This window comes from Pleurodeles waltl, chromosome 6, assembly GCF_031143425.1.
Source record: "Pleurodeles waltl isolate 20211129_DDA chromosome 6, aPleWal1.hap1.20221129, whole genome shotgun sequence".
NCBI lineage: Eukaryota > Metazoa > Chordata > Amphibia > Caudata > Salamandridae > Pleurodeles > Pleurodeles waltl.
Window position 1 is genome coordinate 1,607,384,384 of NC_090445.1, and position 25,237 is coordinate 1,607,409,620.

At 46.8% G+C, this 25,237-nt stretch overlaps 1 protein-coding gene across 2 annotated transcripts in view; it reads left to right on the forward strand.

The window, feature by feature from the left end:
* Positions 1-25,237, forward strand: part of ARRDC1 (arrestin domain containing 1) — a 499,552-nt gene that overhangs the window by 139,468 nt on the left and 334,847 nt on the right. For both annotated transcript variants that reach the window (XM_069241475.1, XM_069241474.1), the window contains one exon: positions 5,991-6,101. In XM_069241475.1, coding sequence (XP_069097576.1) covers positions 5,991-6,101 — 111 coding nt within the window. The remainder of the gene's footprint in view (positions 1-5,990; positions 6,102-25,237) is intronic.

The window sequence follows — 25,237 nt, forward strand, 5'->3', positions numbered from 1 at the left end:
TCATTCTTGACCTCTAGTCTAGTGACGAATGTTTCCCAAGCGTCACTTCCTGTGTGTGTCTGGCCTCGGTCTCGCAGTCTGCGTAGTACTTGATGCTCCGTACGCGTCCAGTGCAGTGTCCAGGCACGCCACATCTTTAGTTCTGGTGCCTTAGGGGCTTTCCAGTTCATTGCAATCAATCTTTTGTACATTGAGTGCTAGGTTTGCAAACCAATGGATGTATCTGTGCTTTTTTCCTTTTATTCTAACACCCAGTAAGCAGGATCTGGGGTCTAGCGGGAATAAATGGTCCGTTATTTCTGAGATATCAGCTACTACTTCCCGCCACACCTCCTCTAAAGGACCACTTTCCCATACCAAATGATAAAAGTGGGCTGACTGGGAGCCGCAGCGGGGGCATAAAGGGTCGGACTCAGGGAACACATGCCTCAGCCGTGCTGGTGATAGGTACGTCTTAGTATAATTGAATTGGGTGTATCGAAACCTAGGGTTCCTTGACACCTGTCGAGTGTGATAGAGGGCCTGAGACCAATCCTTAGTAGATAGCTGGTTCGGCAGAACAGCGTTCCATCGCCCCCTTACATTTTCCAAACCAGTTTCGGGGAATCTATTTAAGACTTTATAGAAATTTGTTATGACTTTAGTTTGACTGTCATATAGCACCATATGGTGTAGTGCAGGTGAGATAGCTGGTTCCCGGTCGCCCGACGTCCACGCCTTCTTGATTAAATGGAATATAGAGTAGTATGCTATGAACTGATCTGGTCCCACCGATGTGAGGTCTTTCATGGACTCAAATGACATTAAGACGCCTTCCTCAAAGCAATCTCCTACTGTTAATATCCCTGCCTCTGCCCAAGCAGCAGTGGAGTACGCTGTGGATGTATTGACCCTTCCCAGGAGTTGCCCCAGGGGGATAATGGGAGAGTATGGGGACTTCATGCGGCCCTTTTGTATGTACATTTCCAACATTCATGTGCAGCTATCATTAAGGGGTTACCGGAGGCACCTTTCACTAAGTTATTCGACAGCCATGTAATCAGTGGCACGCCGTGTAGCTGCGTGGTGGCCCATGCAGATTCTGGTGATTCGGGTCTGTGTATCCAATTTAACACCCACTGCAATTGCGCTGAAGCAAAGTAAAGTTCAAAGTTGGGGGTGCCCAACCCACCATCACTTAATGGTCGGTGCAGGGTGGTGAGTGCTACTCCAGTCCTGCCCTTTCCCCATATAAGTCCCAGTAGTACTGTATTTAATTTGCGGAAAAAGCTTTTGGGCACTGCGACTGGTAATGCCACAAAATGGTAAGAAGGCGGGGAAGTAATAACATGTTCACCCCCGCCACTCTGCCTAGCGGTGACAGCGGCAATGAGCACCAAAAGCTCAAGGATCCCTTCATGGAGTTCAGCGCACGGCCCAGATTACCATCTCTCAGATCCCCAGGTTTATGATAAATGTGAACTCCTAGGTATTTTAAAGTATCAAAACACCACCTCAGGCGTCCTGTTGGAGCATCTTCCCTCGCCTCCATAGGCCAATCAGTCAGTGGAAATTCACAGGATTTATCCCAGTTCACCATTAAGCCTGATATTCTCCCATAATCGTCTAGTAGGGAAATCACCGAAGGGATCGTCCTGCTCCCTTTTTCCACGTATATCAATGCATCATCCGCACATAGTGAGATAATGTGACGGATTCCAGTTCTGCACACCACCCATTGCTCCCCCACCACTCGCAACCTAGACGCCAGTGGTTCCATCGCAGTGGCGAACAACCAGGGGGATAGCGGGCACCCCTGCCTGGTTCCTCTGCCAATGGGGAAGCTATCGGATACAATGCCTCCCGTTTTCACTCTAGCCCTGGATTCAGCATATAATGTCTGCGCCCAGCGTATGTAACTGGGGCCAAACCCCATGTCATGCATGGTGGGAAACAGGAAGTCCCACCCCAATGTATCAAATGCCTTCTCAATGTCTAATGACATCACCACATTATCGTATGCCCCTGGCGGAGTATCCCCCATGATGCTCAGCAGTCTGCGGATATTTAGGAATGTATCGCGTTTTGGGATAAAGCCATTCTGGTCTTCGTGTATTAAGGTATGTATTATGGGGGCAAGCCTGTTTTGCCCAGAATTTTGCAATCTAAGTTTACGAGAGAAAGCGGTCTGTACGACCTAACGTCTGCGGGGTCACAGCCTTGCTTAGGAAGGACCACTATCAGTGCTTCTCTTTGCGAAGGCGGGAGCAGACTGCGGGACCACACTTCCTCAAATACCGCCAATAGGTGGGGTTTCAGGTGTTTTGAATAAGTGATGTAATACTCTACGGGCAAGCCATCTATTCCTGGCGCTTTGTTTCGGGACATCTGTGCTATGGCCACCTCCAACTCCTCCATTGTTAGAGGAGCCTCTAATGTCTCCTTATCTAGTTGTGACAACTGTGCTAGGGGCACCTCCCCAAGAAAAGACCCCAGGTGTTGGGTGGTGCATGTAGTTTGCCCCCTATACAAGCCTGTGTAGTAGTCCTTGAACGCTTCGTTGATCGCTTCTTGTTGGTGGCCATAGTTCCATCAGCCAGGCGTATAGTCCCTATAGGAGCTTGCTGACTATCCTCACGAAGGAGCCATGCCAACAGCTTCCCCCATCTGTCACCTTCTGTTTGTAAGCGCACCAGGTGGTAATTGTAATCATGTCGGCGAAGCCGTAAATCCGCCTCATCATATTTCGTACGCAGAGATCCGAGTTCTGTGTATAGTGCCTCATTTTGAGCCACGCAACTTCCAGAGCTCTCATTTCTTTCTCCAACTTGGCAACCTCAGCATGAAGGGTGCGCCGCACTCCCCAAGTGACCGATAGACAATAACCCTGAACGATTACTTTATGTGCATCCCACTCCATCGCTCTTGTTTCTGTAGAGCCCCTATTTGTTTCCCAGTACTGTCTTATTATTGTATTCAATTCTTCCCTAAATGCCTGATCCTGGAGGGACTCCACCTGTAGGCTCCAAGTGGGGATAATGGAATGTCTCCTACCCCATCGTAGTGTCATCACTAGTGGAGAATGATCAGAGTGTGTTTTGGCCAAGTATCCATAGTCCTTAATTAGAGAGCATATATCTGGGGTCCCCCATATAATATCTATCCTGGTGTATACCTTGTGGCGTGCAGAGTAGAATGAATATTCCCTTTGCGTCGGGAGTCCGATGCGCCAAATGTCATATAGTCTCATGTCTCCCGCCCATGTCAACAGTGGGCTAGTGACGCTCCCATGTGTCAACCTCCCCAGGGGTGGTGTTGATCTATCCAACTATATATCCGGTGTGCTATTAAAGTCGCCCCCCCCGCTAACGGCCGGCGCTTCGGGATTCACCAGCAATGCTGGTGTCGGTGTGCGTAGAAATTCAGTCAACGTGCTGTTGGGGGCATAGATCCCTATTATCGTGAGTTGTCTGCCATCTAGTTGTCCCTCTATTAACTCCTATCTGCCCCCCTGATCTATCCTGTGGATGTGTTGGACATACGGTACCCCCTGTGCTATCCACACCAATACCCCCCTTGAATAGGCCCGAAAATGATGTGCCTAAAATCTGTCCTCCCCAACGACCCCTTAGTGCACCCAAATCTGCCTCCAAAAGGCGTGTCTCCTGTAGGATGGCAATATGTATCCTTTGACGTCTGAGGTGGGTGTAAATTCGGTTTCTCTTGCCCTGCGCTGTCATACCTCGCACGTTCCACGTGATTGTTGTATTCATGCTTAACGCGGATTGCACCCTGAACCGAGTTCTGTTGTAGCATGTTTGTGCGTGTGTTATGTTCCGGATTTCAGCTCCACCACAAATTGTACTGTTCCATTCCTGATATTTACTGTAAACTAACAACTGTAGTAGAATACTTTGCAATTTAGGTAAACCTAGTGAACATGAACTAAACCATTCCCACCCCTTCAAACCCCCGACAACTGTGGTATACTTGTACTATTCTCACTGCCATTCTTGATAACAAAAAACACAGCAGACTTTTAAGTGAAAAACTGTATCCATATGGATAACTTCTGGGGAGTCATGTTAATATTTGGAGGTGGCCCTTATAAGGGGCTCCCAACATTGAAGCAGAAAGTGAACATGTCGGCGCTCCCAGGGTGTCTAGCCTCTCTATTACTCTGGGCTCAATATTGTATATTACAAGTGTACGGATAGAGAGGGCTAACCAGCTAATATTTATATTTAAAGGCAGTGTCATTCCTGTCTTGCTCAGCCCCTCGGTCTCAAGGTTCCACTGTAATGCCGCGGAGCACATTAAAGAATGAGGCAGTTCCACTGTTCTCTCCTCTGGACAATCGCAATGCATCTTCCGATCTGGGCGTGAGCTTCGGACCCCTCAGCGCCTCCAGAACTGTTGAATCAGAGCTAGCCGAGTCCGAGCCATATGGTCGCTTAGGTTAGCCTGTAGCACACTGAAGGAGTTTTGCATGTGCAAAGTCGCTTCCTTCAACACTTTTGCTCTCGGCTGCAGCCTGTTTTTTGGCAGGTTGTGCCTTTGAGCGCTTCATGGGCCTCCTCCGTGCGGGCGATGTGATCCATGCATCACCATCCCCTGCCCCCTCCTGAGTCTGTGCCATTCCTTTGGCGTGATTCAATGTCCAAGCATCTTCTGGGGTGTTGAATACGTGAGTTCGATCATCTGAGATCACACGCAGTTTAGCAGGGAACATCAGGGTATATTTAATATTGTGCTTGCGAAGGTGCTGTTTGATTTTCATGTAAGAATTGCGTTGTCGCTGAACTTCTTGGGTGAAATCAGGGTAGGCAGTAATAGAGGACCCCTCGTATTGAACAGGACCTTTACTACAAAAATGTTGTAGTATCGAATCTCGATCTCTGTAGTTTAGGAATCGAGCAATCCTCGATCTAGGCGGTAGCCCTGGAGCTGGTTGTCTTCCCGGGACTCTGTGTGCCCTTTCGACGAAGAAAAAGTTTGATGGGGCACCATGCAGTACCTCCTTGATCAGCCATTGCTCCAGGAATAGTTCAGAGTTTTGCCCTTCCCTATCTTTCGGGAAATCCCAAAAAGCGGACATTATTGCGGCGCGACCTACCCTTAGCTTCCTCAGCACGTCTCCATAGGACCTTCACCTCAGAGTCCAAGCGTTGGATTTGTTTCTGGTTCTCTGCGGCCAGTGGGTTCAGCCCTCCCAGCGTGTCCTCCACTGTTCCGACTCTGTCAGGTTACGGTGATCCACCCTTAGTAGGTTGAGGTCTTGGGATACTGTGTCAATTCTGTTTTCTAGCGAGGATTTAGCATCCATGATCGCTTGCAAAATTTTCTCGAATTGGGTCGAGTGGGCTTGTAGCGTGGTTTCTAGGGATCGTAGACTAGGCTTTGTTGCTGTCTGCCCAGTAGCACTGCGGGTACAGGACGCTCTTGGGCCTTAGTTGTCTTGGACTTCCCCGCCATGACCTCCGATCAGTATCTCTCCACCATGTTCTGGATCAGTGCTCCAGTGCGTGGTTTGCGCTTCAAGTTTCCTCAGGAACAAACCAACTTAGAAGCATAAAACACAATGAGATCACAAATTGTTTTCAGGGAGTCAGCTACATTCTGCAGGCTTAGGCCATCTTAGGATACTATAATGAGCTACAGTTGCATGTGTTGATTTTTAGTATGTGACTCTGTTTCTTAGGGTGGAAGGGGTAGTGCTGTAATTGACTAAATGGATTATGTGAATCAACAATATGTTATTGAGAACCTTTCAACAGTCACTGCGCTTTACAAAATAACTTACTTTAATTGTTACCTTTGAAAATAAAACTGGTTTCAGAACTCAGCCTCATGACACTGACAGCGGTAAGGTTTCCATATGCCGTTAAGATTGTAATGGTGAGACTATTTAAAAAAACTAAAAAACTGTGAAAAAAGGAGCAAAGCTAGCATGTTTCCCGGTTTCTAATTTTTAAAGTAGCTCATGTATTTCTATTTTTTTCCACCTCTAGCAATCAAGGTGAGCTGTGTCGGGTCATGTGGTGTTTCAAACAAGGTGAACGAGACGTCATGGGCTGTGGAAGAACAATACTTCAATAGCACTTTGTCGCTGGCAGATAAAGGTATGATTATCTTAACTCTTCTTTACAAGCAGGTCAACAAATGATGCACTGACCACCACTTCAGGCTATCTACTTAACTATCACTAATCTTTGGTTCATGCTGTCTATAAAACTGCTCTTTAGTGACTGCTCAGAACTGTGCATAAACTTTCTATTTCGGTAAAGCATCTTTAGGGAATATATAGTCTCCTTCAGGGAATCTCCATTTATAATCCTAAGCAAAAAATTGTCCCGCCCATGTGTAGGATCCCGAAGCACTTTGAAAAGATAAATATTTGTGTTTGTTTTTTTTTTTTTTTTTAAATAACAAATTGTTTCATTCTGATGGATACAACTACCTGTGGATTCCTCACCTAATGAATTCTCCCCAATGCGCAGCATTCAACGAAAACTTCCTTCCAGCTCTGCACGTCGGCGAGGACATCACAATTGCCGACTCCACGCGGCTCCGTCTGACATCATCGTGGCAATAAGAGGCCCTCGCCGGCGTGCTGACATCAGTTTGCACCATTTTAACGTGCCTTTGAGGCAAACAGGTGAATATCGACATTCCATACTCATCATGACCGTATTCAAGAAAACTTTTTTATAGAAAAGGTAAACAAATAATAATAGGAAACAGTATCAACACATTCGTAAAAATACATAGCCATGAATGTACACCAATACATACAAATATCTATAAATGTATACTCTCATAATGCAGAAACAAACCATTATACATGTACACACCCAAGGAAATCTCGGTATGACCAGACAGACTGCGGGGAGGCGGATGGGACCATGAGGAATCCACAGGTAGCTAGTGTATCCACCAGAAAAAGCGTTACCGAAGGTAAGTAACTTGCTCTTCTGATGGATACAACTAACTGTGGATTCCTCACCTAATGAATAGAGTCCCAAAGCAGTACCGCCTCGGAGGTGGGAGTCTGACTGATCATACCAAGAAATCCCACAGCACAGACCGCGCAAAATGGCCATCCCCCCCTCACCTCCGAGTCCAAGCAATAATGCTTTACGAAGATGTGGAGGGACGCCCAAGTCCGCGGCCTTACAAATGTCTGCCACTGGAACACCTCTATCCAGGGCCGATGTGGCCCTTATACCATCAGGAGGAACTTTCTTCACCAAAGAATAACATATCTTGATACAAAGAACAACCCACCTGGATAGCGTTCGTTTGTGGCCTTCCCCTTCCCCACATATCCGACAAGGAGTTGGTCGTCCGAGCGGAACTCTCTCGTCCTGTCTATGTAAAAACTGAGAGCCCTCCGTGGGTCCAGTCGATGGAGTCTCTCCTCCTCCTTAGATGGATGTGGAGGAGGATAGAATGACGAGAGAGTGATAGACTGTCCCAAATGAAAAGGAGTCACTACCTTGGGGAGGAAAGCCACCCTGGTCCTCAGCACCACTTCGTCCTTAAGAAAGGTCGTAAAAGGAGGGTGACCACAAAGAGCTTGAAGCCCACTTACACACCTAGCAGACGTGATGGCCGTAAGAAACAGTCTTTAGGACAAAAAAATCTCAAAGGGCAAGAATATAGCGTCTCAAAAGGCGAGCCCATCAAAAAGGTCAAGACTAGATTTAAATCCAACTGGGGCATAATAAACGGAGTGGGAGGAAACCTATTTGTAAGCCCCTTCAAAAACCTCAACACTAAAGGGGATTTAAATAAAGAGGGTTGATCAGGAAGGCATAAGAAGGCTGAAAGGGCCGAAAGATAGCCCTTGACAGTAGCAACAGCGCAGCCTTGCTGTGCCAACGACAATGCAAACATCAATATGTCTGACAAATGGGCACTTAAGGGATTAATTTGTCTCTCTCTCCACACCAACCAACTAATCTAGCCCATCTGCTCGCATAGACAGCTTTGGTGGAGTGTCGCCGGGCCGATATAAATAACGTCCACCACATCCGGCGGGAGAGAAAAAGAACTCAGATTGCCCCGTTCAATCTCCAGGCATGAAGGTGTAGGCTCTGGAGGAGGGGGGTGTACAACCTGCCCCTGCGACTGCAAGAGGAGGTCTGCCCTGAAAGGGAGACGGAGCGGAGGGCACATTGAGAGTTGGAGAAGCTCCGTGTACCACACCCTTCTCGGCCAATTCGGAGCTATTAATATGACTTGGGCCCGGTCTTGGTGAATCTTCCTCAGAACTCGAGGAATCAAGGGTATGGGGTGGAACGCGTAAAGCAACTGGCCGTTCCAGGACATCTGAAACGCATCCCCCAACGCTTCCTGCACCGGATACTGGAGGTTGCAGAACAATTGGCAGTGCGCATTCTCCCGAGTGGCAAACAGGTCTACCTGGGGAAACCCCCACATCCGAAAGATGGAAAGGACCAGATCTGGATGAAGACACCACTCGTGATCGGCAGAGAGTAGCCGACTGAGACTGTCCGCACACACGTTTTGAACCCCGGACAGATGGTTTGCTATTAAGCAAATCCGATGGTCCCTTGCCCAGGACCAGAGCCGCAGAGCCTCTCTGCAGAGAAGATACGACCCTACTCCTCCCTGCTTGTTGATGTACCGCATCGTGGTGATGTTGTCCGTCAAGACTTGAGCCAAACGTATTGCCCGGAATTCTAGCAGGTTGATATGAAACACCTGACTTCTAATCGCAGACATCAGACTGGATCCTTAAACGTTTCTCAGCAGTACCTCTGCATGCCGGTAGTGGGTACAATGTGGCTCTGCAACAATACTGTTCTGCTCCATAAATGATGTGCAGATCCTGTATAGGTGCCACTGATGTCAGTTACTTTCCACTGCACCAGAAACGGATGCAGGGCTCCTGCTTGTCTTTTTGAGACACTTAACCTCCCCAAAAACAACCGGTTTTAAGCTTTGTAAAGACTGTCGCATACAAATGTCTGTAACAGATCCTCATCACGTTTTTTTGTGGAGCCTGGGGTCGAGCTACGACTCTGAGACTGCAGTCTATGAACCCTAAGGCCATGCAAAACGATGAGGCAAAACTCATCAAGCACCAGAATACATCTCAACAAGAATGGTCCAAGGGAACGTCTCAGTCCAGAAATCTCTGGAGTAGCTCCTGCGGTCAGTCATCATTGCGCTCCAAGTCTTGTGGTAAATTTAAGAAAAAACCCTAAATCCAAGCAGTAATCAGACCCTTCCCACCCCTCACATTCACCTGAGATGGTGCGAGGGCATCACAATGCCCCTTTCTCATTTCTAAAGTCTGTCGACCTTGGAGGCTGTTCCACTACTTCATCCAGCACAACCCAGTTTTCTCAGGCCATCTGTGACACTGAGGGATATCTAAGAGTTCTGCAAGGCTATGCTCCGACTCTTCTGATCCTTACTGACCTTTTCTGGTGTACCTATGGGCCCCAAGGAGCTGAGAGCAATGTTCCCTCTAATTTCTTTGCTCTGTGTACGGCAGTTAAAGAGCTCTGTGATCTGCTGTCAAGGCTATGCACACCAAGGCACTTAACATGCTTGCGAGCGCTGAACCCACCAATTTAAATCTGTGGCAATTACCACTCCAAACATTTGTCTACAACAAGAAATAAACCAGGTGTTAGGGTCTTGAGACAGTTGCAATGTAGATAATAGAACCCCTCATGACAAATTGGTTATTCTTGTGGCACCTACACCCAGGTTTAAAAAAGGACAGGACTGAGAAGGTTGTACCATTATCAGATTTTACTGAACAGTAGGGTTGATGCAGGCAGTCAAAAGAATGAGGCAGCTATTAGTAAGCCTGACCTGGGATCTGGGTTGGACCCAGTGAATTATGCTTTTCCCCCTCCCCCCTCCCTTATACTTTGCTGACACTGAGACACAATGAGCAGTGCCCACATGTCTGATTTCGGTTCCGAGCAGGAATCTGCAGACAAGTGAAGGGGCTTACTTATTTACTGTTCCAACTAGGCCCAGAACAAAAACCTCGTTAAAATAGTTATCAGCCCTACTTTTTTACATTGATGATCCTGGCTTGGAGCTGCCTGGAATCTAATACCTAGATGTCAATGCAATGGAAGGGACACAAAGGAACACGGCTTATCATTTTAAGTCAGGTACTAAAGAGAATCATTTGAGACAGGTTTTTGACTTTGTTCACCTCTTGTATATAAGCTGAATGCATGTGCTATAAGAAGGTAGGCATTATATGTTAAGAATGCTTAGCTGGAAGAAACAAAAAGTCAAGATTTTAAATGTAACAGAGTACTTGGGGTTGTCTGTAGCTATAAGACTTCACAACTATGCAAGGTAACCCTTTTTAGCTGCCTTATATGAATAATTGAGAAAGAAAACAGCAAGGTTCTAACTCATGATTGCAGTTTGCATGCAACTTGTTGCTGGTTCATAGCTTGCTGTGCTGGATTAGGATTGCAATTTATGAACTGCAAGTAATACAAGGATTTGTGCCAAAAGCAAAAGCTTACTTACCTATTTACATAAAGTACAAATCTGTGATCTGCATGTTACACAACGTGCTTTGCAGGAGAAACACTAACCCTCTATGCAACATGGAATCAAAACTGTAACTATACAAAACTCAAATCTCTCCAGCAACTGCATAAATCACCAGAATTATCCTACTGTTATTATTATACCTTGAGGTTTGCTAGACACACAAAGATCTCTGCAGATTGCCTTATCCCCATAAGATATTATTTAGAGAGCTTCTAAAAGACACTGCTGCATTAAGGATACTGGCCATAAAACCGGCCCACAAACTGCTAAAAGACCAGCCCACACACTGATCTGTCAGACCAGCCCTTCGGGGAGCGGCCTGAATGCCCTATATGCCAGTCCCACCCTGAGTGAGACCTTATTTTTTAAATAGCTGCAGCACAAAGCAGTGTTATAAGATCCATCACCTGGCACGCAGCTTCTACCCCAACGTTCACAATTGCTCCATGGGCTCCAAAGGAGGTCATCCATACACGGCTAGTGTGAGGCACAAACTTGTTATGCCAGCACACTTTTATTTTGAAACGAAATCCGACTTGTGCCTCTTTATCCTGGGCCTTGCTCATGGTTGGAGCAAACACAGGCAAAGCTTACTACCGTGATGGTTGATGAAAGGACCAGACTTTGACTAGGCTGATGGCACTCATCCTGCCCTGACTTTCAAAATTATTTGGTGAGTGTTCCACCCCATACAACCCCTGAACCCCTGAAGCTACGCCCCTGCGAAATGTGAGCATGGCAGAATAGCTGTTTTTCTGACCAGCCTTGCAAAACAGTGCTGCGCACATCACAAGAAAGTGAACATTCTGCATGTTTTTTTTTTTTGGAGCACTCATGTTTGAGTATGCAGCTAATGAATGTTCTCTTGGTCATGTTCACATTTTGGGAGTGTGTGCATGCACTGGCAAAAGGTTGTGTGTGCACACGCAAGCACACGTTAGAGGGAACTATGGCAGAGAGGCCTCTTTGAGAATTGGACCCTTCAGATCTATCACTGAGCATCCCCCAGCTCCATTACCTACTCCTCTGCCACGTTCCACTTCTGTACCTCAGAGCCTCATCAGTGCCCGATGACGAGGTGTCCATTGTGCTCTCTGACTCAGTCAACACAGCTGCGACCTCGACTGGTGCTGCGCTCGCTTTGTTGAATCGTGACACTCCATGACCGCAGCTCCTGATTTATTTTTTTCCCCCCTCCACAAGGAGAACACTTGTTGCATTCCTTATATGGTATGGATTCGGTCAACAGTTATGATGCAGGTGATGAGATATGACAACCACATCAATTGGTATGAAGACTTTCAAGAAGCCAGTGGCCTTGACACTTTCCCTAAGTTGGGACTTCTCTTAACCCCAGCGCTCTGCCACTGGGCCGCATGCATCTTACGCAGTGGCCCTGCTTAGAGCATTAGAAGGTCTTGACCTCCATCGTCCTAGAGGTCAAAACTGATGTTAATAGGGCAGAATAGACATTATTCTCTTTTCGCCTTACTCATTGTTTGTAATCATGACAGGGAGCTTTGCTTTTTTCAATAAATTTTCATTGTGATTTTTCCCTCTAGCCATTTTTAACAGCATCTCTTTTTACCAACCCCCACATAAATGCATTCATACACCAGCAAACATCCTCAACAAAAGATCTCTGGCAAAGAGCCCCTTTGAGGGGCCCGTCGGGCATTGCAGTGCCGGCCTGACGAGGAGCAAAGGCTGATGATAAAGCATGTCACCAATTGGTGAGTGAGGGCTCTTGTTCCAGATTTTGGATATTCACAGGAACCTGTTTTCCTCTTTTCCCTCATTGAGTTTAGCTTTCATTATCTTTTCTGTGGAACTGTGCATTCAGTAGTTTTGTGATTTTATCTGTGAGTATCATGCATAGGACCATTTTTTTCTCTTTCTTTAAAATCTCCCACTACTTCTGCCCTCTTTCTGTTTTTGTTGACAGAAGTGCACCAACTGGGGCAAGCATCTACTGAGCTCCTTCTCCCCTACAATGATATTTCTCCCCTCTTCACCCCCTTTCCCCTCTCCCCCAGTCAATTGCCAAATTGCGAGACCTGAGTTGGGAAATCCATCGCCCAGCCTTGGGCCATCCAACATTTTTGCCTCTGCACCCTTCCCCTGAAAGCTTGGTAGTGTAGGTATGTACCAGTCGTATGAACCCAAATAACTTTCTGACTGCTCCCACCAGCTCCTGCCCACCAAATTGGCAGTGCAAACATATTGAGCCCTTTGGGTAGAGGGTATTTTTTTCCACCAGTTGATCGTACGGTCTGTGAATGCTAATTGCCTGTTGGACGGCTATTTACTACACTGTTTGGGGTTTGGTCAATTAGGTTCTCGCAGGCCCTCTTGCCTGTCCTAACCCAAGCCACAGAGGATGGATGTGATGCAGCAAAGATCACAGTTTGGTGTGCTTGGACACCACTGATTTAATCGGGTGAGCAATTGGCAACAGCGTCATTAGCCTCCACGCTTGACTGCATTCAGCGGCTTTTTAAGGTGAAGTCCGATCGTCCCTCATGGACATGCTCTTTGAGGGGACTTGCCTGTTTAGTGACAAAACAGTGGAGAGGTTAAGGAAAAGCAGGGCCACAGCATGCACTCTGGCCTCATTTGGCCCACTTTATAAACCGCATCAGACCTACCGTTCCTGTTGCTGCTTTGGTAGAAGTACCCCTTATCGACAGCCAATTCAGCTGCAGCAGAGTGCCCAGCAGTTTAGGGGCAGAGACTGCTGCACCTACCTGCTCTGTGGTCACTGTCAGTGAGCCACTCAGTCTACTGCCCCATCACCCATCCCTGCTGCTCACGTCCAAGCTCCCAACCCTGCTGTCCCATCGTCCAGACCTCTTCAATGTGCTCTTAGTGGAGCATAGCCACTCTTTTGGAGGCAGGACTCTAATATTCTTGCCAGGTTGGCGGACTGTAACATCGGACAGGTGGGTCCTGCAGGTTATCCTGTCTTTCATTGCCATTGTGTCAGACCTTCCACTGTCCCCAGGATGACTGATAGAGGACTGTAGGAAGCTGGCTCCAGGTGCCATCCTAATTTGTCAGTACCCTGCAGTTAAATCAAAGGTACTTAAAACATTTGGCCGCACCTAATTTGTCAGTCTATTCATCTCCTCTCGTTATAGGGTGTGCTTCTCTTAGTGACAGAGTTGAGCCCTCTGTAGTCCACCACATCTTGTTTAGGCTCATGGAGAGTTCTCTCCCAGCCTTCTTTAACAAGTACCGGTGGTCCCCTTACGGATGGCCTAACAGAAGCTCAAAGGGGGAAACCCCTACTCCCTTCTGTGGCTCTTCTCTGTAGGCGAAAAGAAGGCACGGCAGGAGGACATCCCATCTCCTTTTGATTTTTTTTTTTTCAGGGAGCCCCATGATCATGCCCTTCAATGTCTTGTTAACTCTCTCAACAAGTCAATTGGTTTGTGGATGGTAGGGTGTGGTGAATTTGTAAGTCACCCCACGATCATTCTACATGTGTTTCAGGTATGCTGACATGAAGTTTGTACCTCTGTCAGAAACCACCTCCTTAGGAAAACCCACTCTGGTAAAAATACGAATCAGGGCCTTGTCTACTACAGGGGCAGTATTATACCTAAGGGGAATTGCTTCAGGGTATCTGGTAGCATGTTCTACTAGTACCAGTATGTACTGGTTCCCTGAGGCTGTGGGTGGCTCAGTTGAATCCCCAATGTCCACATCAACCCTTTCAAAGGGTACCCCCACCACAGGAAGTGGAATGAGGGGTGTCTCTGGGTGGCCTCCTCTCTTGCCACTGGTGTGACAGGTGACACAGGAGCTACAAAATTCATTCACTTTCTGGGACATATTGGGCCAATAAATGTGGTTTATAAGTCTGCTCCACGTTGTTTTGGTTTGTCCCAAATGCCGAGCTAGGGGGATGTCAATGGCTAACGTGAGGATAAACTCTCTAAACTCCTGAAGCACTACCACTCTCCTAGTGGCACCAGGTTTGGGGTCACTGGCCTCAGTGTAAAGGAGTCCATCTTCTCAATAGACCCTGTGGGAGCCTCTGACATTTCCCTTCTCCTGTGCAGCAGCTTGCTGCCTCAGGCCTTCAAGAGTGGGGCAAGTTTCTTGTCCCCGGCACAGCTGTTCCCTTAAGGGTCCCCCTGGGCCCAAGAGCTCTACCTGATAAGGCTCCGGCTCCATGGACTCCGTTACTTCAGGGGATAAGACATTTTCCTGGGAAGAGAGGTCCTGTTTCTCTTGCTGTTCAGAGGCTGGTCCCCAGTCCTCTTACTTTTTCTCTTGGAAGGTTGGGCCATTATTCCAGGCTCCAACATTCCTTTTCCTGCCTGTGCTCTGCTTTGTGCTCTGGTTTTCACACACACCAGTCCAGGGATTCCCAGCATGGCTGCATGGGTTTTGAGCTCTACCTCTGCCCAAGCTGAGGGTTCTAGATCATTCTCTAGCAAGCATTCCACTGGAATTGCAGAAGAGACCACTACCTGTTTCAGGCCAGTAACCCCTCTCCATTCTAAAGTCACCATTGCCATGGAATAGACTTTAGTCACATTGTCAGCATTGGTAACTGGATATGTTTGTCCAGCCAAATACTGTCCTGGGGAAACCCGTTTCTCTGTCATCATGGTGACACTGGCAGCTGTATCCCTCAGGGCTTCTACCTTTGTCCCATTGATTAAGAGCTGCTGCCTGTATTGCTGCATGTTAGGTGGCCAGGCAGCCAGTGTGGCTATATCCACCCCAGCCTCAGAAGCTAGAGTAGCTTCAGTGAGAACCCTGATTTGCTCTAGGCACACTGTTGATCCCACCTGGAGACTGGCTATTCCAGTACTAACTGGAGTAGTGCTAGTGGGATTTTTCTTGGGACATTCCATGTCTCCAGTTTGGTGTCCATGCTGTTTACAGTTGTGACACCAGGCCTTCTTGGGATCAAAGTTTTTACCCTTGTACCCATCTGTGGACTGTGAACTGGCAAGGGACCCACCCTCCTAAGCAGGTTTTTTGGGGCCCTTATGAGGGCTAATTTTGTCCTTGGGTGTCTCACCACCCTTCCCTTCCCTGGGGAGGCTTTGTGACCCCTTTATTTTGGTCACCCCCTCTGGAAGTTTTGCTCACCCTAGTCTTGACCCAGTAGTCTGTCTTCTTTTCCAGTTCTTGGGGAGAAATTGGACGTAGGTCTGCCAGATGTTGATGCAACTTGTCATTGAAGCAGTAACTTAACGGGTGCCCTTCATAAACAAACTATAAAGCCCATCATAGTCATGCACTCCACTGCCAGTTATCCAACCATCAAGTGTTTTCACTGAGTAGTCAACAAAATCAACCCAGGACTGGCTTGAGGTTTCGTGAGCCCCCCTGAACATAATCCTTTACTCCTCAGTGGAGAATCCAAAGCCCTCAATCAAGGTAGCCTTCATGTGGTCATAGGATACAGCATCTTTATCAGTGAGTGTGAGGAGTCTATCCCTACACTTACCAGAGAACAGTGCCCAAAGGAGAGCTCCCCAGTGAGATCTGTTTAACTTTCTGGCTGCACAAGCCCTCTCAAAAGTTGTGAACCACTTGGTGATATCATCACCTTCTTCATATTTTGAGACAATCCCTTTGGGGATGTTGAGGATATCAATTCTATTTGACCCTATTTGTATTGCTGCCACCATTAATGGGTGCTAAGCCCATTTCTGCTCTCTCCCTTTCTATGACCAGAAGTTGCTGCTCCAAAGCTAACCTTTTGACCATCCTTGCTTAAAGGATGCCCTCTTCATTGAGGCTGCCCTCAGTGTTCACAGAGGAGCTGGACTCCCCAGTGGATGATCCAGATCCAGTGAGTTCTGTCCTTAGAGATAGGGATCTGGGGACCCTGGTCTCCCTATTCAGGTGAGGAGGGGAGCAGTCATCCACCTCATCTCTAACATCTTCCCTGTCTGAGTGTAGTTCTGCCTCCTCAGCAGGGTGGTCTCTGGTGTACTGTGCCAGCGCTCCTGGAACTTGACCTTGGTAGAGTTGGAATCAGTTCTAATCTTTTTCAGCTTACAGAGGGACCTTAAATCTGTCATCCTTAGATTGAGGTAAGGGGTGAGGTTAAGTTCCATCACCATTTTCTCTGAGCTGCTCATTATGTTACTAAAAGTTGGGATTACTTTTTTAAAACTACTTTTAGTAACTAAACCCTAATTTTAAAATAACTTTTAAATCTAAAAAAAAAGAAGCTAAGGTATTGGCTGAGTAGTCCAACAAATGCAAAGTCGTAGATCCCACCGCTGGTCCACCAATGCCTGTTATTTTTTTGGAACGCTTTTTATTTAATTTCAAACCCAGAGAAAATAAAACATGCAACATACCCAGTTATTCTCAAGAATCGTGATTTTCAATAGGCACTCTTAGCTGTAGAAGTTATGACAAATATGTTCATTACAGGTATCTGATATTATGTAGCATGAAACTCTGTTAACAGTGAACAGCAATATTCTTCTGTTAGTGCACTTTCTCCCCCCCCACCAATCGTTACATCTATTATGAATTATCAGTAATATTGCAAATGCTTCTTTAGTACCTCCGGGTAAAAGCCATATCATACCCAATGGCACCTATGTTGATCATTGGCCTGGAGGGGGTGGAGCACTCAGGTTCATTGCCTCTAGTGAAGGAATAAGGACTAATTCACGGCCTAGTACAACAGTGGTCTCTCACGCACCTTCCTCATCCTCTTGTTCGATGGCCTGAAGATCTGTCACCACGGCCTCACATGCCCGGGCCATCTCGACAGTGCATATCTACCTTCTAGCCTCACATAGCAGCACTCTGCCCTCACAAGCCTAGTTCTTTTTGCCATCTGAGTATACAGGGACCCCCTAAGGATTTCCAATTTATAGTAATTTCCCTCTTTGCAAAGAGAAATGGCAAATCTACTAGTGGCTTTAGGTTTAGGGGAATGCAGAAACCAGCTTGGGAGGCAGTGCCCTTGTATACATGGAACATCTGGACTCAGAACTGCCTCTGGGATCTCCGGGTCTCTTCCTAATAGAGGTGCAGTCAGGAGCAGGACCACAGCATGTGGCGCAGCCCCCCCCACCCCCAACCTCACCATATCTGTGGCAGGCAGTATCTGCTACCTGAAAATAATGCTGAATGCATTCTAGGGCCAAGTATGCTCAATGTAATATATAGAAATTAATCAGTTGACAATGGGTGGGGGAGGGGTGAAGAGAGAAGTTTCTGTCCAGAATCGAGGCTCAGGCCACCCCTGAAAGCAGAGTCTCTAGGTCTCCCTCCCAACTGCTCGTCAGCTTCTTCAGAAGGTGACATAAGTCCGCCCCAATGGGCTACAACCTAAATAGTGCCGGAGGAATGGGCTATGTAGCGGCAGCTTCCATTGGCCTGGAGTTTAGTAGCTCCGTGTAGGAAGCGGATTCTGTATATACTCTAACTAGGCTAAAGTAGATAATACTAATGCTCACTCTTCTAGTAGTGTGACCAAGCAGTTAGGCTTATCAGAGGGTAGTGCAAAGCATTTGTTGTACACACAGTCAAGAAATGAGGTACACACTCAATGACTTAACTCCAGATCAATGTTTTTTATATATCAAAAAATAACTTTTCTTAATTTATTTTTAGAACCTCAATATTTAAGTTGCAGGTAAGTACTTCAATAAATTCGTATTTCACAGATGTATCAACAGTACGTTGTTTGAAATTGATAAGTTATACTGTTTTTGAAATATTGGCAATAGTCTATTTTAAAATTTGAAGTGCAATTTTCAGAACCAGTAACTGGGTGAAGGAAAAAGTAGATCGTTATACAGGTAAGTACAACATTTGAAGTTCAGTCCCCGGGGTTAGGAAGTCCACAGGTTGGGGTTCAAGTTAACAGCAAACACCCTGCAACACTGGGCTGGCTCGGTGCAGAGGTCAAAGTGTACACAATTGTTCAGGGTTCCCTCTGTAGGGGTCGTCGTGGAAGTGTGGAGAGGTCAACCCAGGGTGGGTACTTGCTCAGAACTGCCTGAGGATCCTCTGTAGCTGGATGGGCCACGTGGCGCGGGCTGTGGGCGTCAGGTGCAGAGTGGTTAGGACTCGCATGTTTGGAGTGAGGTTGGAGTCCTTAGTTGCTTTCCTCTTGGACAGGTTTGCTGTCCACGGGAGTTCTCGGTCCTTTCGGGTGCAGGCCAGTCCTCTGGAGCTTGGCCGAGGTCACTGGTCCTGCTGGATGTGTTGCTGTTCTTTTGCGGGTTCTTTGAAGCAGGAGACAAGTCAGTTGTCGTCTTCCTTCTTCTCTGGTGGGGGTTGCAGCTAAGCAGTCCTTCTTGTCAGGTCGCTAGAAATCTGGTGAGCTGGGCTCAGGGAGGCCCTTAAATCCTAGATTTATGGGAGTCTTAGGGTTCACAGGGCAGTAGCCAATGGCTACTGTCCCTGAGGTTGGCTACTCCCTCCTTGTGCCCACTCCCTTTGGGGAGAGGGGCACAACCCTAATCCTCTTCGTCCATGTCCTCCAAACCAAGATGGAAGATTCTGCAGGGATGGGTCTAGACACTTTAGGGGTGGTCCTGGCTGGGGTGGTCACTCCTCTCTGATTTCCCTAATTTTCCCACCGGACTTGCTGCCAAAAGTGGGGCTTTATCCGGGGGTGGCAACTCCCCAAGCTGGAGTGCCCTGGGGCACTCTAATCCGAGGCTTGAGCCTTTGAGGCTCACCGCCACGTGTTACAGTTCCTGTAGGGGGAAGGTGTGAAGCACCTCCACCCAGGACAGGCTTTGTTTCTGACCACAGAGTACACAAAGGCTCCCACTCCATGTGATCAGAAATGTGTCTGAGAGTGGCAGGCTGGCACCGACCGTCCAGTCCCTCACTAGTGAGTCAGTCCCTCTCTAGTGGTTTGGCTAACATACAGGGGGCATCTCTAAGATGCCCTCTGTGGTGCATTTTTTAAATAAATTCCACACTGGCATCAGTGGGGGTTTATTGTGCTAAGACGTTTGATATCAAACTTCCAGTATTCAGAGAAACCATTATGGAGCTGCGGAGTTCGTAATGACAAACTCCGAGACCATATACTCAATATGGTTACACTGCACTTACAATGTCTAGGAATGCACTTAGACACTGTAGGGGCATATTGCTCATGCAGCTATGCTGTCACCTGTGGTATAGTGCACCCTGCCTTAGCGCTGTAAGGCCTGCTAGAGGGGTGACTTACATATGCCACAGGCAGTGGTTTGTGGGAATGGCACCCCAAGAAGGGTGCCATGTCGACTTTGCCTTTTTCTCCCCACCAGAACACACAAGCTGCAAAGGTGGTGTACATGTGCTGGGTGAGGGGTCCCCTAGAGTGGCATAATTCATGGTGCAGCCCTTGGGGACCTTCCCTGGCCACAGGGCCCTTGGTAGCATGGGTACCTTTTACAAAGGTCTTAATTGTGTGCCAGGGTTGTGCCAATTGTGGAAACAAAGGTACAGATTTTGGGAAAGAACACTGGTGCTGGGGCCTGGTTAACAGGGTACTAGCACACTTTAAATCAAAGTGGACATCAACACTAGGCAAAACCTGTGTGTGTGTCGGGGGGTGTAACCATACCAACAGTGGCACTTTCCTACAAGGACCATCTCTGTTTTATGGCAAGAAGTGGGAGCCCTTTTGCTCCAGACGTAGGCTGTTTTTTATTGCCACTTCATTCTGATGCCAAAGAAGGACCGTAGCTTTTGGCCTATTTTAGACCTGCATTCTCTCGCCGCCTTCCTCCAAAAGGGAACATTTAAGATGCTCACAATGACCCAGGTCTTAACTGTCCCTGGAAAGTGGATTGTTGTGCTATGCTTGCAGAACATCTTTTCCATATACAAATCCTATATTTGTAATCCCATCAGTGCTATCTGTGGTTTATGGTGGGAAAGGAGCATTTTCAGTTTGTGCCCCCCTTTAGTTCACCAGTATCCTTCAGGTGACCACAAAAGTGGTGGCTGTGGTCACAGCACCCCTTTAGATGAGGGGATCCTAGACTTCCCCTACCTTAACTGACTTTTGAAGGAAAGCTTGCACCAGGCAGCTATCAGCCACTTCCAGACTACCGCCAGTTTTCTGTCATCTTTGCGGTTCACTATCAACATGGCAGTCACACTGGCCTTCTTCTCAGACGCTCTCCTTCATCTGAGTCATTCTGAATATGGTTTGGTTTTGTGTCTTTCACCCCAAAAAGTGTCCAGGACTTTCAGGGGATGGTCCAGATCTTTCAGGCTCCCTCCTGGCTCTGTGTGGTTGACTCTGAGGCTGCTGCGATTGATGGCCTCTGCATCCTGTAGATCAAGCATGCCTGTGGCTGATACGGGCTCTGCATTGGAATCTGAAGTCTTAGTGGGCCCAATGCCAAGAGGACCTCTCGGACCACGTCCAGATTTCAGAGGAAACTTCGAAAATTTTGCACTAGTGGTTGCTGGACTGCGATTGGGTCAGCAGTAGATGCTTCTCCATACCCCACCCAGAGCTAACAGTGATGCCAGATGCGTCACTTCTCAGTTGGGACAGCCACCTTTGAGATTTGGAGATTGGAGGTCTCTGATCTTCCACGTAGGCCGGCTCCATATCAACCTCATGATGCTCCAAGCCATACTGTTGGCGTTGAAGACTTCCTTGCGTCCATCAAAGGGAGGCAGGTGCTCACAGACTAGATCTCCTATTCTTATTTGGAGGCTAGACACAGCACCTCAGTCTTCCATTGTTTTAAAATGACAGCTTGGCTCCTGAACTGTCACACTATGGACATTTAAGTCATCAGCAAGATTGATTTACCATCTTTACTGAAGTGAAACGTCAGTCCACCAGAACATTATTTTTCTTTTAAATGGAAGAGGTTCTGCATATAGTGTATTCAAAGAAATATTGATCCAATCTGATGCTGAGTAGAATTTACACTTTCATGCCTTCTTTATTTATTGAACAAAATTGTAGCAAACCTTTTGCTAAAGGGACATCTAGCAGCCATTGCCTCTTATAGAAAGTCCTTTGCAAGCCTTTTTATCAAATTTCTGGTTTGACCCTAGTTGTAAAAGATTTTTTAGTAGGAAAGGAAAGCCTTCACTCCCCTAAGGAGGCCTTCTCTTCCTTGACAGTTTAATGTAATTCTATCAAAGTTACCATGCCCCGATTTTGAGCCTCTTCATAAAGCTAGTTTACATCATTTCTCCTGGAAAGCAGCTCTCCTGGTTTTATTCACTTCAATCTTTAGGCAGTGGCGTCTGGTGACATTTCAAAGTGGTGTGACGTAAAATGTATGGATGAGTGTCATGTCCATCTGACATTAGGGAGGTTCTGAGGGTCATACCCCCCCCCCCCCCCAGAGTAATTTTTTTTTAAAACTGAGTGGCAAATGGAGTAATTTATGGCAAATTTGAGAAATTAAGGTGGTTTATAAAGCACGTTTTGGTCTATATTTTATTTACTGTTCGCATCAGGTAACACATGTATGCTACAGCACATGCTTGGCTGACCTTTTCTTTGCCTACTGTACAGGATTTGAAGAGAGCGTTGGGCAATATCAAACCCATGGCATTGCTAGCTTGTTTGAATTTGCATATAAAGTGTTTGTTTTCTCGAAACAGTAGTGAAAAGGCACAGAATACCATTGGATGATCCATTTGTTAATTTTGGCCCCATATGTGTATGGGCTAGCCACTTGGATACAGGCCATTTTGGGTGGATTGTCTCCTGCATTTTACTCTAAAGTAATGGTAATCGAACTTTGTCTGGTAGGTCCAGAGCACATTCCACAAGGAGTAAATTATTCCTGCAGTGCCTAGAAATATTATCACTGCAGACACATACAAAACGGCCACTTACATGCATTTAAAAGGTATTGTCTTGATTCTGACTCATGAGTAAAAGTAGACTTCAGTAAGCAATCATTCTGGGTAGTATAGTTATGTTTTATTTTATTCTTTGTCACTTCTCTGCCTTTCATATCGATGGGCATATTAAGAACCGGTATTCCTTCTTCATGTTGGGTTCGTCATTGTTAGTAAAAAAATCATTTAAATAGTAACTGTGTGATCCAAGACATTTATTTTAGAGTATATATACAGATGTGCCCAGTGCAGTAAGCTATTTATTACCACTGAGTGTGGGACGAGTACATGAATCGCAAGAAATCAAGCCGTGAGCTCCTGTGTAGAGGTTTGTGCTTGGCCCGGGCTCCAAACGGTTGGCCACAGGCCACACAGTCAAATTTCTGTGCACCCAAACCCCACTACACTGCATAGCAGATATGCATGCTTTCAACCTCACACAGTTCTTCATGCAGATTCTGCGTTGGCCTCCATGTGTTGGAACTTCACTGTCTTTAGCCGTACACAGCTGCCTCTTGGCACTGGGCCTAGCATGTGATTGGAGTCTGAGCAGGCTCTGCTCACGGTCTTTTCTAAGCAGAGATGCACTTCCGGTTCATTTTTGTTCAACTTTATTCGGGATTTTGTTTTTAAAAATGTGTAAACAAATTTGTTGCTCTGCAGATCCAAATTTGGTTCTTCAAATCCTGTGAGAATATAGTTTTTGTTTTTACTTTTGTGGCAGGGTCTGCCTGCTAAGGGACACCCTGTTTATACTCTCTGTGATCAGGGGTTGCACCTCCAGCACCCTTAAAACCTATCTCCTACATTTATTTTGAGGAACAAACTTCAGTATATGCCATCTGCTATTGGCCACCACATCAGGGATGGTGAAAGGAGGAAAATGCTCAGTCTACCACTCCGATTTCTTTATTTTACAGACTTATATTAAATGTTTAGATGTATTATCCTCTGAGCGCTTGAGGATCTGGGTTCATGAAATAAAAATCTAAGTGGCTGTGTTACCTCTTCAAAGTCCACCAGACTCCTTGTGTAGTGCAAATATCTCAAACTACCGAACCGATGTACATGAAAGCAATAAAAGTTATTGTTCTCGTTAGTGCAAAGTTTGGTGCAATTCAGTTTAACTGTATCAGAGTAAGGTTTCCCATGGAAGTTAACATGGAAAAACAACTTAACTTTTCTCTTCTTTAGGTACCCTACCCACCCTTCCCAAGACACAGAACTGAATTTGGTGAAAAGTAGTCACTCAGCGCTGTTTTTTTGAAAGCTTTGTGCAGATTTCTTAAATGGCACCACAGATAAAAGCAAATTAAAAAAACATCTTAATGGTAGCTAAGTCTTGACAATAGCCGCTCAGTCAGCTGCTGTGCAGAATATTTCTGATAGATTTCTAAATGCATATTCCCCACTTTTTAAATATCCCCAGGCTTCAGACTAGGTCCTGAAACTTTCAAAGCAATTCCCTTGCGCGTCAGATCTATCCTGCCTCCGATAATGACATTAGGGCTCCTCTATATGTGCCTCCTCCACACACTGATGTCAGTTCCTTGCTTTTCCCGAGGCTGTTGGGTATCCGGAGCTTCGAAATACTGCCATACCGCAGATCTTTTCCCTCTAAAGCTTTTCAGTGTGCAGCATGACGCCTCTAAAACACGATTCAAACCCTGTTCTGTCTATAATCGGCCATTGCCGGTTACTGACACCCACGACGACTGCCTCTGGTGCTTTGGCACCATACACGACTCGAGGTTGTGGACCTGCTGTGCGATTAGAAAGGCCGTTCGGGAGGGAGAGGCCAAACTTGTCTCCGAACTCAGGAAGTAGAGTTTCTGTCGAAGTCACGACTGCTGTCTCGCTCTTTCCTGTGGTCGTTCCTTGGACCTGTCGTCATCAAAGTTAGAGGGCTTGGTTAATTCTGCAAAATTCTCATAAAAAGCATAAAAAACTCCAAGAATCTTTGTCCATCATTTGGGGTCAAGGGGCACTACAGGAAACTCCAGGTCACGATGTTTGTCTCGGCGCCCGGAACAGACACCTCCAATGGTACTAGTCCAGCCCAATTATCAACGGACAGCAGTGCCCCAACTTCTCCTTGAGCTTTGCCTAGCCATTGATAACATTTTTGGTGCCTCCCTGGATCCACTTGGAGCTCCTTTGGACCCCAGGGGTTCAAGGTGGATGGCAGTCAGATCCCTGCTGGCAGATCCTTCCCTGGTGCACACCACTTGATTCAACCTTGAATCTATGCCGTTCCCTGCTTTAGATGTGGCCTCACAACCAGCTCTGACCCAGCCTTTAGCACATACTCTACTGGCCCCATGGCAGGCACTAGCTACAATGTTGAGAATGCTGCCACTGCTCAACCTACTGACGCTGAGCCCGACATCACTGATGCCAGACACAGACCAAATAGTTTTGTCGTATTTGGACATTGAGTTCAACTAGACACTCGGAAGCAGACCATGTCAGACCGGATGATGCTAATGATGAAACTGACACTTAGCATGATGAAGGGGACATTTTTGAAGACTTGCAGGATGCATGGGGTCTAGACACCTCAACAGACATTGGTTGGTCTTCACCAAACCCAGCTATAGCCACTGAGAATTCATTCCCTTTTCCACAGTGACCAGGAGAGCAGTGGAAATCCCAGACATCATCTTGCAAACTCCAGAAGTCAAAACTAGTGTGCTTATCAAAGACCTCAACCCTGTACAAATAAAACAAGAACTCCTCCTGTCCTTCAGTGAGGCATTAATGAACATGCTGGTAGGCACCTGGGAAAAGCCAGGATCTTGCCCCTCTGTCAATAAGCAAGTGGCAAGGTGGCATACCTGCTCCTGGGGACCCAGACTTTCTA